This window comes from Orycteropus afer, unplaced genomic scaffold (assembly GCF_000298275.1).
Source record: "Orycteropus afer afer isolate SDZICR_OR568_19922 unplaced genomic scaffold, OryAfe1.0 scaffold00010, whole genome shotgun sequence".
Classification (NCBI taxonomy): domain Eukaryota; kingdom Metazoa; phylum Chordata; class Mammalia; order Tubulidentata; family Orycteropodidae; genus Orycteropus; species Orycteropus afer.
This window is the reverse complement of record NW_006921597.1, coordinates 7,135,857-7,149,719: the sequence shown is the minus strand read 5'-3', so window position 1 is coordinate 7,149,719 and position 13,863 is coordinate 7,135,857. Positions and strand designations below refer to the sequence as shown.

Below are 13,863 nucleotides of genomic sequence, written 5' to 3'. Positions count from 1 at the left end.
TTAATTGGTTTCCCTTTTCTTTGTTGAAGAGGGTCTGTGCAATCCTTCTGCCTAGTCCGCCATCTTGCCCCACCTCTGATGATGATATGTCTTGGTGATTTTCTTCAGGGTCTATCCTGTTTGGGGTTCGTTGGACTTCTTGAATGGATATATTTTCATCTCTCATCATACCAGGAACATTCTCTTCCAGCAAATCTTCAACAATTTTCTCTGTAGTCTTATTTGTCTCTTCCTGTTCTGGAGTTCTGATTATATGTACGTCATTCCTTTTGATGGTATACCACATGAACCTTATGTTTTCTTCATTTTGTTTTGATCTTTTTTTTTCTGATTGATGTGATTGATCCCTTTCCAAAGAAATATTGAGATATTTGTCTTCAGTCTCACTAATTCTGTCTTCCATTGATTCAACTCTTCTCCTTTGCCCATTCAATGTGTTAACTATTTCTGAAAATTTGGTATCAGTGTTCTGCATTTCTATCTGTAGGTGATGTATCATTTCTAATTTTTCATTTATTTTGTCATTTTATTCTTGTATTGTCTTTAGAAATTGTTCTAGGTTTTTCTCCTCCATTTTGTCAGTGTTTTCTTTGATACGTTTTTCAATCTGTTGTAGGTACCCAGATACGGTTTTTTTGAATTCTTTGTCAGGGAGTTCCAATGCTGCGTCTTCCTCAGGGATGTGTTTTCGGTCTATATCCTGGTCCCTTGTTTCTCCTGCTTTATCTTACATCTTTGTGTTGACTGTGATGCTCTGAGGCATTGTGATGTTTTTGTGTTAATATTTAATTGGTGATTGTGTGTTGGAGTGACTTGCCCACAGTTTTTGTTTTCTTTGGTTTGTTTAGATGTTATCTATGAAAGCAGGGTACTGTGCTCTTCTGTTCATTAGTTGGCAGCACTGATACTCTCACCCCCTGTCTCCTTTCTTGATGTCAGCCTTCTTTATGTCCCTGCTGTTCTTGGCAAATGGAGCCTATTCTTAGGTCCCTGGAATCCAAATGAGAATTAAGTAACATTTTTCATACTGTGTAATACATTAAGGTATAATGAAAGAGGTTTTGAATGGCTGTTGAGTGTCTGCCACATTGATAATGAAATGAAAATAAACATAGTAATAAAAAGAAAAAAACAAACCCATTGTCCAACTCATAATGACCCTATAGAACAGAGTAGGACTGTCCCATATGGTTTCTAAGGCCGTAAATCTTTATGGGAGTAAACTTTAACATTTTTCTTCCATGGAGTAGCTGGTGTGTTTGAACTGCTGACTTTTTGATTAGTAGCTGAGCACCTAGGTACTATGCTACCTGGGCTCCTGAAAATAACAATAGGGTTCCCTTTTTCTGCTTTCAGTTTGGCAATAATCCAAAGTTTGATAACTCCTGGGTTAACAAAGACATGGTGAAATAGCCACTCAATTTTTTGCTAGGGGTATCAATTAGTAAAATATCCATGGGGTGCAAATTGGCAATGGCTATCAAAATTATAAATATTTATACCCGTTGATCCAACGATTCTACTTCAGAGTTTATTTTACATAGGTGTATAACCCAGGTTTGATTCCTGGCCAGTGCACCTCATGCACAGCTACTACTGTCATTCAGTGAAGGCTTGTATGTTGCTATGATGGTGAACAGATTTCAGTGACACTTCCATATTAAAATGGACTATGAGGAAAGGCCTGGTTATCTGGTTCTAAAATGAGCCAGTGAAAACCCTATAGATCACAACAGTCTGATCTTCAACCTATCATGGATGGTGCAGAACTGGGCAGCATTTCATTCTGAGTGCATGGGGTTGCCATGAGTTGGAGACCAATTAGATGACAGCTAACAATACAACATAATTTGGAAAGAAATTAAATGTCAATCAGTAGGGTATTGATAAAATGAATTGTGATATATCCATACAAGGAGAAATCCTGTAGCCACTTAAGGGACTGATGCAGCTTTGTGTACTTATTTGGAAAGATCACCAAGATCCCATTAAGTAAAGTAAACATGTTCAGAATTGAGTGCAGGATATTCTATGTGAGGGAGAGAGAGATCAGCTAACTCTGTGTAGGAGGCCAGGATATGAGATTAGGAACCATGAAACTGACCTAGCACACATTATTTACTAGATATTTAAGAAACTGATACCTGGTTGCATTGTAGATGGTTGACAGACAGGACTGAAAAAGAAACTGCTTTAATGCCTTTTGGATTTTTTCTTATATGCCTGCACTGCATACTTAAAATGAATTTATTTTAAATTTGCTGTTGGTATTGTGTATCAAAATATGTTGGAGTTTTTGTTGTTGTCTATTAAAACATGATTCTGAGATAGAGAATTTAAGATTATAATATGTTTATCATTAAAGAGTTCATATATTTGTGAATAAATTAAGATGAGTATACTGTGTAAGAAGATTTTTCTCAATGGCATTAGGAGGTGTTTTATTTTTGGACTGCCCATTAGAATTTGTTTACTATATGTGTTAACTGTATATATGACACAAGATAGTTGAAAATTAGTCAGTGTTATTGTTTACCTCTGTAAGTGAAATAAGAATACTTTCTATTTAGAAAAAGTTTGTAAATCATTTTACCATTCTTCATCTTAGTTTCATCCTTAGAAAAGATGTGACACAAAAATACTTGCTTAACAAAAGATAGCAATAATGGTGGCAGAACATGAAAAATGTCATCAGTGTCCCTGATCTGTAAATATGGAAGTTGTTATGTTGGTGAATGTCTTGGTGTGTGTTTTCACCACAACAAAAGTAAATTTAGAAAAAAACAAAACAGACACCCCCCCCCCCAAAAAAAAAGCCGTGATTAACAAATACATAGCAAAGCACTTGGCTGCTTGGCAGAATATTGGCAGTTGGAAACCACTCAGAGGCGCCTCAGAAGACCTGCTTGGCTATCTGCTTTCCAAAGGGCCATAGGCTTAAGAACCCTATGGATCATGTCTATTCTGCATACATGGAGTTGCTACGAGTCAGAACGAACTTGAAGGCAACTAACAATAATAATAACAATAACAACAACAACCATATTCTTAGATAAAAACTTGGTCCCTTTGTTTATCTCATGATAAACAAAATTGATACTCTTTACTGTATATAGTGTAACCTTTGTCAAGATATAAATATTAATACTAACAGAAATGAATTTTAATTTGATTTTCTGAATTAATAGGATGAATATTACTCACATATTTACCTTAAATTATTGTATTTTTTCTTCAGGATTTTTATATTGAAGTGACTATTAAAGGAAATGGTAAATTATAGATATATGAGTATATCTAATTAAAAGTTCTGCTAAATGGTTCTCACCTATTTAAGGAAACTTGCAGAACAGCTTAATGTCATTTTTTTCCTACTTGTATATATTCTCTAATATTTTCTACCCACAATAATGTTGATATGTTTTCTTGAACATTTCCACAACTCAAAACTTTGGTCTGTTCAACTAATTACCATTTGATGACTCTAATATTTTATCAAAAATATGTGGTTTTAATGAAATGATAGGACCTGAAATAACCAGTCAATTTGGAATCAGTTTAAGAGGGGATAGACTTGAAGCTCATAAGTGAATATGCTACTTTTTTTCTAATTGAACATCGTGGGGTCTTTAAATTAGTGGTCTTCAAAGTGTGGTATGCAAACCTATCTATGGGACAATGCTTAGAAAATATTAGAAATGTTACTATATACATCTTGATAATAATACATGATGTAAAAGAGTTTGGAGGCCACTGATATTTAGGCCATTTATTATTTAAACCAAACCAAACTCACTGTCATTGAGTTGAACACGACTCATAGCGACCCCTCATTGGGTTTCTTGAGGCAGTATCACTACAGAAGTAGATTGCCCAGCTTTCCTTCTGAGGAGTGGCCGTTGGGTTTGACCCACCAGCCTTCTGGTTAGCAGTCAAATGCCTTAGGCACTATATGCTACTAGAGCTCATATTTATTGTTTAGGGTACCAAAAAAGCAGCAAGTGGGACATAGAGGCAAAGCATTTATAACTCTTAAGGTAAACTTGGAGTGTGAACGCTCATGTTTTCTTTGTTTTCTATAATGCTTATTAAGTTTTGATGGAAAATGTTTGGACATAAACATAGTTGCAGTAATCCAAGAGCATTTATCTAAGTTGGGTTACATCTCTTTCTTTAGTCTTATTATTTGAACTAAGCTTGTATCTCTTGTCTGAAATTCGATAGCCTAATGTTTTCTCTTAGGTTTTTCCCCAGGTGAAAATAAAGATAATATTCCCATCAAACCATGTTCTTCACTTTGCATTAAATTGTAGTTTTAGAGCTTTGTACCTTGGGTAGCTTTACTCAGTATCTTAGTTTACAAACACTGTGATTGCTGTATGCTCTGTGGTACCAAAGAAATTAGCTGCCCCCCCCCCTTTTAAACCTAGTACATTGTGGTATGCATTCACAAGAGATCAGCAAGTACTTATTGATGACTATTAATTATGAATATTCATGTTTTTACCTTAGATATTCAAGATCAAAGCAGTGCAATTGGCTGAAAAACTTCTTCCTGCCTTTAACACACCCACTGGAATTCCCTGGGCGATGGTGAATCTGAAAAGGTAAACTGGGTTTTATGTGGGTATTCCTGTTCTAGAGAAATTAGATTAACTGATTTTTGACTTTTTTTATCCTTAGACATTGCTCATTATTATTGTTCTTTTTTCCTTAGTTCCTTGATAGATTTTCAGATGTTTTCTTTACTGTCATTTTAAGAGTCATATTATCTTCTCATATAAAAATCAAAACTTAATTCTAATATGAAGAAAGACTAGAGGACATTTTTTGTTTGTTTTGTCTAAATGGAGAAAAATAACTGAAAGTCAAGCTCACATTTCAAACTTCAAATTTAGATTGAGATTAAAGTAGAAAGGTTTTCAAGGTCCAAGGACCATGTCCTGAGCATTTATAAGCTTAATTTTCATTTAGCTAGCTTCTTTGCATATACCATGCACATAATGTAATTTTTGTTAAGTTCATATTTACTTTTTTTTTTTTTAAAAAGTTCTCTTTGGCTTAATCTACTTTTTTTTCCTCTAATCCTCCTGCCTGGAAGCCAATGCACATTGGCAAAGCATTGCCCTTCAATATTTTTCTCTGTTCTCATTTATCTTCTGTAGTAGATACAGCACATAGAAATACACACATACATACATACAAGGTGCAGCTTGCTTTGTTTGGATGCTTGTTTCTCTACTACTTGTTTTTCCATGAAGAAAATATTCTTAGAAATACTCATGGAAAATACTGTTCCAGGCCATTTCATAAAACTTTAAATCAGTTTTTGTGATAACTGCTGGTGGATTACGGGTAGTTATGTCATAATTTATAAGGCATTCCCGTACCAGTAGTATAGATTTGTTTCCGTTGTTTTACCTCTATAAACATTGCTACAACACTGTAGTTTTACCTATGTCCTTGTGTAGTGGGAATTTTCTTTCTTTGGAAATGATTCTCAAGAATATGATTACTGAGTTAAATGGTATATATGTCTTTTCAGTATTGTGGGATAAATTCCCAGCAAGGAATTGCTGGCTCAATGGGTATATGTATTTTCAAATTTAGTAGATAACTCCAAAATATTTTCCAAAAAGGCTCTATATAGTACATTATATTTGCACAAGCAATGTGTGAGAGTACCTAAATGCCTGCACATGAAAATTCTTTTTAATTTTTGACAGATTGGAACCTTTAAAGTGTTACTTATTATTATTTTAATTTGTGTTTACAACTAGTGAATCTTTTCATATATTTTCTGAACATTTAGATGCACTTTTAGTGAATTATCTATTCCTGAACTTCATTTGGTTTGCTTGTCTTTTTCTGGTTAGTTTGTAGGAGTGCTTTGTAGATTGTAAAATTAATTCTTCTCTCCCTGCTCTGCTGTTTGTCTGCTATTTTTAGTTACAGCATTTTTGTCATTTAGATGTTTCAAATTTTTATATATCTGAATATGTATTTTACAACTTTTAGGTTTACATTCTTGATTAAACATGTTGTTTCCACCTATTATTTCTATATATCTAGATTTCTATAACCTGCATTCAAAAATAGTTGGAGATTTTTCCATAAAATACCTTTGTCAGTTTGAGGAAGTTCCCTTCTATTCCTATTTTGCCAAGAGTTTTTATTCTAAGTGAGTGCTGAATGTTGCCCAGATAGTTTTTCTTCATCTCTGGAGACGATCATAAGGCTTTTCTTCTGTATTCCACTAATACGGTAAATGAATTACATGTTAGCTTTTAAAATGTTAAACCAACTTTGAACTGCTAGGACATTTTTGGCCATATGTATTTGTCCTCTTCACATATTACTGAATTTGATTTCCTGATTTTTTTTTTTTTTTTTTTAGGTACTTTGCAACTATGTTCATGAGAGCTATTGGTCCGAAATTTTCTTTTGTAATGTCTTTCTCAGGTTTTGGTATTAGAGTTAATCTGGCTTCATAAAACAAAGTAGGAAATAGTCTCTATTCCTCTATTTTCTAAAAGGATATTTGTGACATTGGTCTTACTTCCTCCTTAAATGTCTGATAGATTCACCTGTTAAACTATTTGTGCCCCAAATTTTCTTTATGGGAAAGCTTTTGATAGTAAATTCAATTTTTCTAATACATGTAGTGCTATTCAAATTTTCATTTTCATTTTGTTTCAAAATTAATTTTGTCAAAGTTAATGAAATTTGTTGCTGTAAAGTTGTTCGTCTTACTTTTTTATGCCTTTTATGTTTCTACAGTCTGTAATGATATAACCCTCCCTTCATTTCTGATACTTGAAATTTGTGTTCTCTCTCTTTTTAAAATCAGTTTAGCTAGGCATTTAGAGATTTTGTTAATCTCTTCAAAGGACCAACTTCTGTGTTTGTTAGTATTCATTCTTTTTTGTTTCATTGATTTCTGCTTTATTATTTATTTCCCTATATTTACTTGAGTTGCTTTACTCTTTTTTATGCTTCCTAATTTTGAACCATATTTCTTTGATCTTAGACCTTTTTTTTCCCTGATAACAGTATTTAAAGCTATAAATTCCCCTCAAAGCTTGCTTTAGCTGCATCTCAGAAAATTTAATGTGCTTTTTCATTATCAGTCAGTTCAAAATTTTTTTTAATTTCTCCTAGAATTTCTTTGATGCATCAGTTATTTAGAAGAGCACTGTTCAATTTCCAAATATTTGACAGCTTATCAGATATCTCATTGTTTTGATTTCTAATTCAATTTTCTTGTGATCAGAGAAACTCTTTGTATAATTTCAAAACTTTTAAATTTATCGCAACTTGTTTATGGCCCAGCATGTGGTCTTTGTTGGTAAATGTGAAAAGAATGCCTGTTTTACAGTTTTTGGGTGAAGAATTCTCGTAGTATCAGTTAGGTTAAGGTGGTTAATGGTATTGTTCAGCCATCTGTATCTTTTCTGATTTTTTTGTTTTTGGTATAATTATTTCATGAGTTGCTGAGATGGTTGTTAAAATATTCAAACTATGATTGTGCGGTTGTCTGTTTCTTTGATTATTTCAATGTCAGTTTTTTGCTTCATGTATTTTGAAGCTTTATTCTTAGATACTTATTCATTTATGATATGTCCTTCTAAGGATTTGACTGTTTCAGTCGTATTGATGTGCCCTTCTTCATCTCTGGTAATACTTTTGTCTTGAGGTCTATTTCATTAGCTCTTAAGGTAGCTACTCCACCCTTCTTATCCTTATTGTTTGCATCGTATATCTTTCTTTCTTTATCCATTTACTTTTAACCTTTCTGTGTCAAAATTACAAGTCGTCTTCTTTTGGATACAGCGTCCAGATGAATATTTCTTTTGTTACCCAGTCTGACAATATCTGCCTTTTAATTTGAATGCTTAGTTCATTAACATTTAATGTAATAATTTCACTCTGGTTATTTATTTATCTTTTTCTACCATCTTTTGAATAAATTAATATATTTTTTTTAGAATTGCTTGTGGATTTTTCTTTTGCCTTTTTATCTAAAGCTCTTTGTTTTTGCTTGTTTGGGGAGTTATTTTTGCACTGTTGCTGTAGGACTCACACTACTGTATACAATTAAGTTTTTACAGTCAACCTAGAGTTAATACTATACCACTTCATGTAAAGTGTTAATGAATAATCCTGATGGCACAGTGGTTAAATGTTTGGCTGTTAACCTAAAGGTTAACTGTTTGAACCCACCGGCTGCTACATGGAAAAAAGATGTGGCACTCTGTTCCTCTAATTATTACAGCCTTGGAAACCTATGGGGCAATTCTGCTCTGTCCTGTAGGTCACGGGGTTGGAATCAACATGATGGCAGTGAGTTTTTCATGTAAAGTGCAGAAATACTGCAAACCTGATCTGTCCATTTAGCCTTACCTCTCATCCTTTACATGCTATAGTTGTCAAGTGAATTGTATCTAATACACTTAAGATTTTAAAATACATTTTTTAAAATGGTTGCTTTAATAGTCCTGTATATTTCAAAGAAATTAAGAGGTAAATAATAGTCTGATATTTACTCAGGTGTATACCATTTCCAGTGCTCTTAACTCTTTTTTGAAGATCTGGATTTTAATCTGATACCACTTCAGCCTGCAGGACTTTGGTTAGCATTTCTTACATTACTCCTCTGCAGATGTGGATTCTTACACTTTTTCTTTGTCTGAAAAAGTATTTATTTTGTATTTATTTTTAAAGACTATCTTCAGTCTGTGTAAAATTCTGGGTTGATGTTTTTTTCTTTCTACAATTTAAAGATGTTGCTGTCTATGTCATCTCTGTTGTTTCTAATAAGAATTAGAATCATTGTTGATCTGTATTGAATGTCTTTTTTCTTTTGAATGCTTTTTATAATTTTTTCTTTGTTTTTGGTTTTCAGCAGTTTGACTAAGAAGTACCTTGGTTGGCTTTCTTTATATATCCTGCCTGGGCTTTTTGCCTGAGCATGTTGAATCTGTGTATTTGTCTTTCACTGAATATAATGGGAAACTTTGGGCCATATTTTTCAATTATTTTTTCTGTCCCATTCTTTTCTTCTCCTGGGATACCACTTACTGTTATTTTAGAACTTTTACACTCCCACAGGTCTCTGAGGGTTTTACTATTATTTTTCAATCTTTTTTCTCTGTTCTTCAGATTGAATAATTCCCATTATTCTGTCTTCGTGTTCACAGAGTTTTTCCTATATTGTCTCTTTCTGCTCTTGAGTCCATCTAGTGAATTTTCTAGGAGCCTGTAAGTGCAGTGGTTTAGCACTTGGCTACTAACGGAAAGACTGGCAGAACTCATCCAGTGGCTCTGCTGGAGAAAGACCTGGCAATTTGTTTCTGGCAAGATGACAGTCAAGAAAACCCTCTGGGGCAATTCTAATCTCTAATTCATGGGTTGCCATGAATTGAATGCCAACTTGACAGCGGTTAAAAAAACAACTACTCTTTATTACATTAACTTTTGGCTTTGTTGATCCTCAGTTGTATATTATTTCTATTCATTTTGTTTCCTTCCTTCTATATTAAGTTAGTTGATTGAGCTGTTTGTTTTCTAACTTGTTGAGGTGAGTTATTAGTTCATTCATTCTTCTCTAATATAGTCATTTAAAGGTATATATTTTCTTCTAATTAATATTCTAATTGCATCCCACAAGTTTGGATAATACAGTATTTTTATCATTCACTTTATAGTGTTGTATTTTCCATTTTAATTTCTTTTAATCCATAGATAAATCTGAAGAACATTGTTTAAATTCCAAACTTTTAGAGATTTTCACTTAAAAAAAAAAGTTTCTTGCCAAATTGCATCATGATCAGAGAATAATCAATAGGATTTTCATACTTTGAGATTTATTGAGACTTGCTTTATGGCTCAGTATTTAGTCTATTTTTATAACTATTTTTACAGTGCTTGAAAAGACTGTGTTTTTTGTAGTTTTGAGTATACTGTTGTACATATGTACCTTAAGGTCAAATTTATTAAATGTGCTGGTGTCTAAATCTGATATATACTGGTAATTTTTTCTTTGTTTTGTCTGTTACTACTCTCAGTTAATGACGCTTGTGTATTAGACTCTCCTGTCACGACAGCTGATTTCTGTATTTCTCCTCTCAGTTATGCCAGTTTTTGTTTTATATTTTTGTATGCAATGTAAAAAAAAAAAAAAATACAAAAACTAATTAAAATTAAGTCACTGTAGCCATGTTAGTATCAAGAAGAGTAAGAAAAATGGTACTACTGTAGATGATGATAAAAGGTTTAAATCTTCAAGAAAATTAAACAATCCTACATGTGTCTGGATCCCAAGCTGCCACTGGAATACTGGGATGAGAATTCTATGCAGTGGCAGCAAGCATTCCATGGGTGTTATATCCATTTAGCCTCGTTAGGTAATACACGCAAGACGTGTGCGTGATGTTGCCAATAACGTAAGCAGCTTTAATTACAGACAATAGGCCATATACAAGGGGAAAAGTTCCATGATGTGTGGTCCCCCCAGCATAAAAGCTATTTGGGCAGGCAGTGGAAAACTTTCATGCATGTCTTGTCACTTTGTGCCATGGCCAGAAGACCCAGAGGACCTTCCTCTACCTGGTTTTATACTCTAGAGGTTACCCATTTCACTGCACAGAGCATAGTACAAAATTTCAGGAAATTTTGAAGGGAAGGGTAGTTGGACATATGGGTACTACCTCAGAATTATATCTCTTTAGCCCTGATGCATATTAGACAAAGCATTAGGCTCCAGAGAGAGAGGTGCAGTGGTTTGTTCTGAAGCCCAAAGATCCTGGGGTGGGGTGGAAGTGAGCAGCAGAGACTAGCTATAGCCATTTGGACCATCCAAAGAACTACCTCTTCTCATTTTTCTTATCAGTCATTTTGAATTTATGTATATATTCTATAAACAGTTTATAATTGAATTTTTTTAAGAAATGAAATAAAACATCTTTTTCTTCTAATTGGTATATATTGCCATTTTATATGTACTATGATTACTGATATGTTTGGGTTTAAATATTTCTATCTCTTGAGTGTTCTGCAATTAATCCCACCTATTCTAATTTTCTTTTTATCTTCTCTTTTCACAACCTTTTATTGGACTAAACGTTTTCTTTTATTTATTTATTTATTTTAATGGTTATTGTAGAAGCACATTTTGGATATTTACCAAAGTCTAAAGATTATAAAAATGTTTACTCTCCTTCTGTACAGTATAAGACCCTCATTACACTTTAAATCTCCATTTACTTTGTCTTGACTGTATGTTATTATTACGTGTCTCAAAAACTTAACCTTTTTTACCCTAATATACTTTATAAATAACTTTTTATTATAACATGATGTTCATTTACCTTTGTCCACATTATTTATAATTCTTTTGTTTTTCATTTCTTCTACATTTCTGACCTTCCATCACAGATCACTTTCTGTTTGCTTGATGAAGTACATCTTTTAAAATTTCATTAATGTGGATCTGCTGGTGACAAATGATCTGTTTTTGTTTGTCTAAAGTTATCTTTATTTTGTCTGTGTTGTTGATGGTTATTTTTGCTAGGCATGGAATTTGAGGTTGTCAGTTGTTTAGTTTCAGCACATTGAAGATATCATTGTACTGTTTTCTGGTTTCCACTGTTACAGAGATATGAGCTCTGTTGATCTTATGATCAACTCTTAGGAAATAAACCTTCCCCCCCCCTTTTTTTAGTATTTTTTCTATTTTTCTTTGTTCCTCTGTATTCTCACTATGAGGTTTATTAGTCTTTTTGAATTGTGGGTTGCTATTCTCTTCAGTTTTGGAAAATTCTTAGCCATTATGTCTTCAAATATGCTTGTGCTTTAGTCTCTGTTCTTTCTTTCACTGAAATTCTAATTCAATAAATGTTACATTTTCTAATCCCGCCCCCCGGTATCCTATCTTCTTTCTTTATTTTCATATTTTTTCCCTCTCTCTGTTTTATATAATTTTTTCTGATTTATTTCCCTGTTTAATTATTTTATGTTCTGGTCTTTTATCTGCTGTCAAAGAGTTACTTTAAATTTTTAATTTTAATCATTGTATATTTCTTCAAAATAGAAGCTGGAACTGAGAAAGAAAGAGGATGGGAAACAACGAGGCAGTATGTAGAGTGGCATAGAACATTGAATGGAAATAGATCACCTGTGCTTGCATATCCTACCTCTGCTACTTACTTATGCAATCTTTATGCATACTGTATAACTCTTATGTCTCGTTTGTTTTATTTGTGGAAAGGGAGACATTATAGTACTTATAAGATAGTTCTGAAGGTTATAATAGATGTTAAGCACTTATAAAAGTACCTGCCATGTCATAGGGTAATTTTTATGTTACTGCTGTTTTATATGAAAGATGGTTCTGGGGTTCTGAGTGTATGTGTGTTTATGGATGTTGTTAGGTGCTGTCAACTTGTTTCTGACTCATAGTGACCCTATGTGTAAAAGAATGAAGCACTGCCCAGTCCTGTGCCTTCTTCAGAATCCCTGCTATGCTTGAGCCCATCATTGCAGCTACTGTGTCAGTCCATCTTGTTGGGGCCATTTTTTGCTGTTTTTACCAAGCATGATATCCTTCTCCAGAGAATGGTCCTTTCTAACATGACCAAAGTAAGTGAGACAAAATCTGTCCATTCTTAGTTCCAAGGAGCATTCCAGCTGTACTTCCTCCAGAATAGATTTGTTCATTCTTCTGGCAGTCCATGGCACTTTCAATATTTTTCGCCAACACAATTCAAAGGCATCAACTCTTCTTTGGTCTTCCTTATTCATTGCCCAGCTTTCACATGTGTATAAAGCAATTGAAAATACCATGGCTTGGATTAGGTACACCTTAGTCTTCAGAGTGACATCTTTGCTCTTCAACACTTTCAAGAGGTGTTTTGCAGCAAATTTGCCCAGTGCAATATGATGTCTGATTTCTTGACTACTGATTCCATGGGTGTTGATTGTGGATCCAACTGAAAATAAATCTTTTGACAACTTCATCCTTTTCTCCATTTATCATGATGTTGCTTATTGGTCCAGTTGTAAGTATTTTTGTTTTCTTTATGTTAAGCGGTTATCCATACTGAGAACTGTAGTCTCTGATCTTCACCAGTAAGCGCTTCAAGTCAGCCAGCAAGATTGTGTTATCTGCATATCAGAGGTTGTTAATGAATCTTTTTCTAATCCTGATGCCACGTTTCTCTTCATATAGTCCAGCTTTGTGGATTATTTGCTCAGCATACAGATTGAATAAGTATGGTGAAAGGATACAGCCCTGTTCTGGAATTCCCATTCTTCGCATTGTTGTTGATAATTTGTTATGATCCACACAGTTGAATGCCTTTGTATAGTCAATGAAACACAGGTAAACATCTTTGTGGTATTATTTGCTTTCAGCTAAGATCCATCTGATGTCAGTAATGAGATGATAGTAAATTATGAATATGTATTTATGTAGTCATGACTCAAAGAGTTAGAATTATGTTTAAATTCACCTGCTCATTACAGAACAAGTACATTGTGACAGGCACATGAGTATATATACATGAGCACATTAATATCTTTTGTACATATAGCATTTTTATTTGTATGGTTAATTGTGAAGGTTTTAGAAAACATTTAAGTTAATTATCTGTATTCTGTGTATTTTGTTGATATAAAAAAATACGGTTTTTTATTCTACAGAAGCAAGAGTTGATACCAAGACTTTAAAGTAAAACCTGTTTCTTTTGCCTTTGGGAAGAATTATCTTTCTGGCTTAAGATTTTTAGAAAGGATTCTCTGTGGAGGAATTTGAAGCAGTCTAAAATTTTAATAAAATTTTTAAAAAAAGTTTTGGCTCATGAT

At 33.4% G+C, this 13,863-nt stretch overlaps 1 protein-coding gene across 1 annotated transcript in view; it reads left to right on the top strand.

Annotated features, from left to right (window-relative positions):
- MAN1A2 (mannosidase alpha class 1A member 2) overlaps positions 1 to 13,863 on the top strand; it is a 448,144-nt gene that overhangs the window by 304,482 nt on the left and 129,799 nt on the right. The window contains exon 6 of the mRNA XM_007948607.2: positions 4,513 to 4,607. Within this exon, the coding sequence (XP_007946798.1) occupies positions 4,513 to 4,607 (95 nt within the window). The remainder of the gene's footprint in view (positions 1 to 4,512; positions 4,608 to 13,863) is intronic.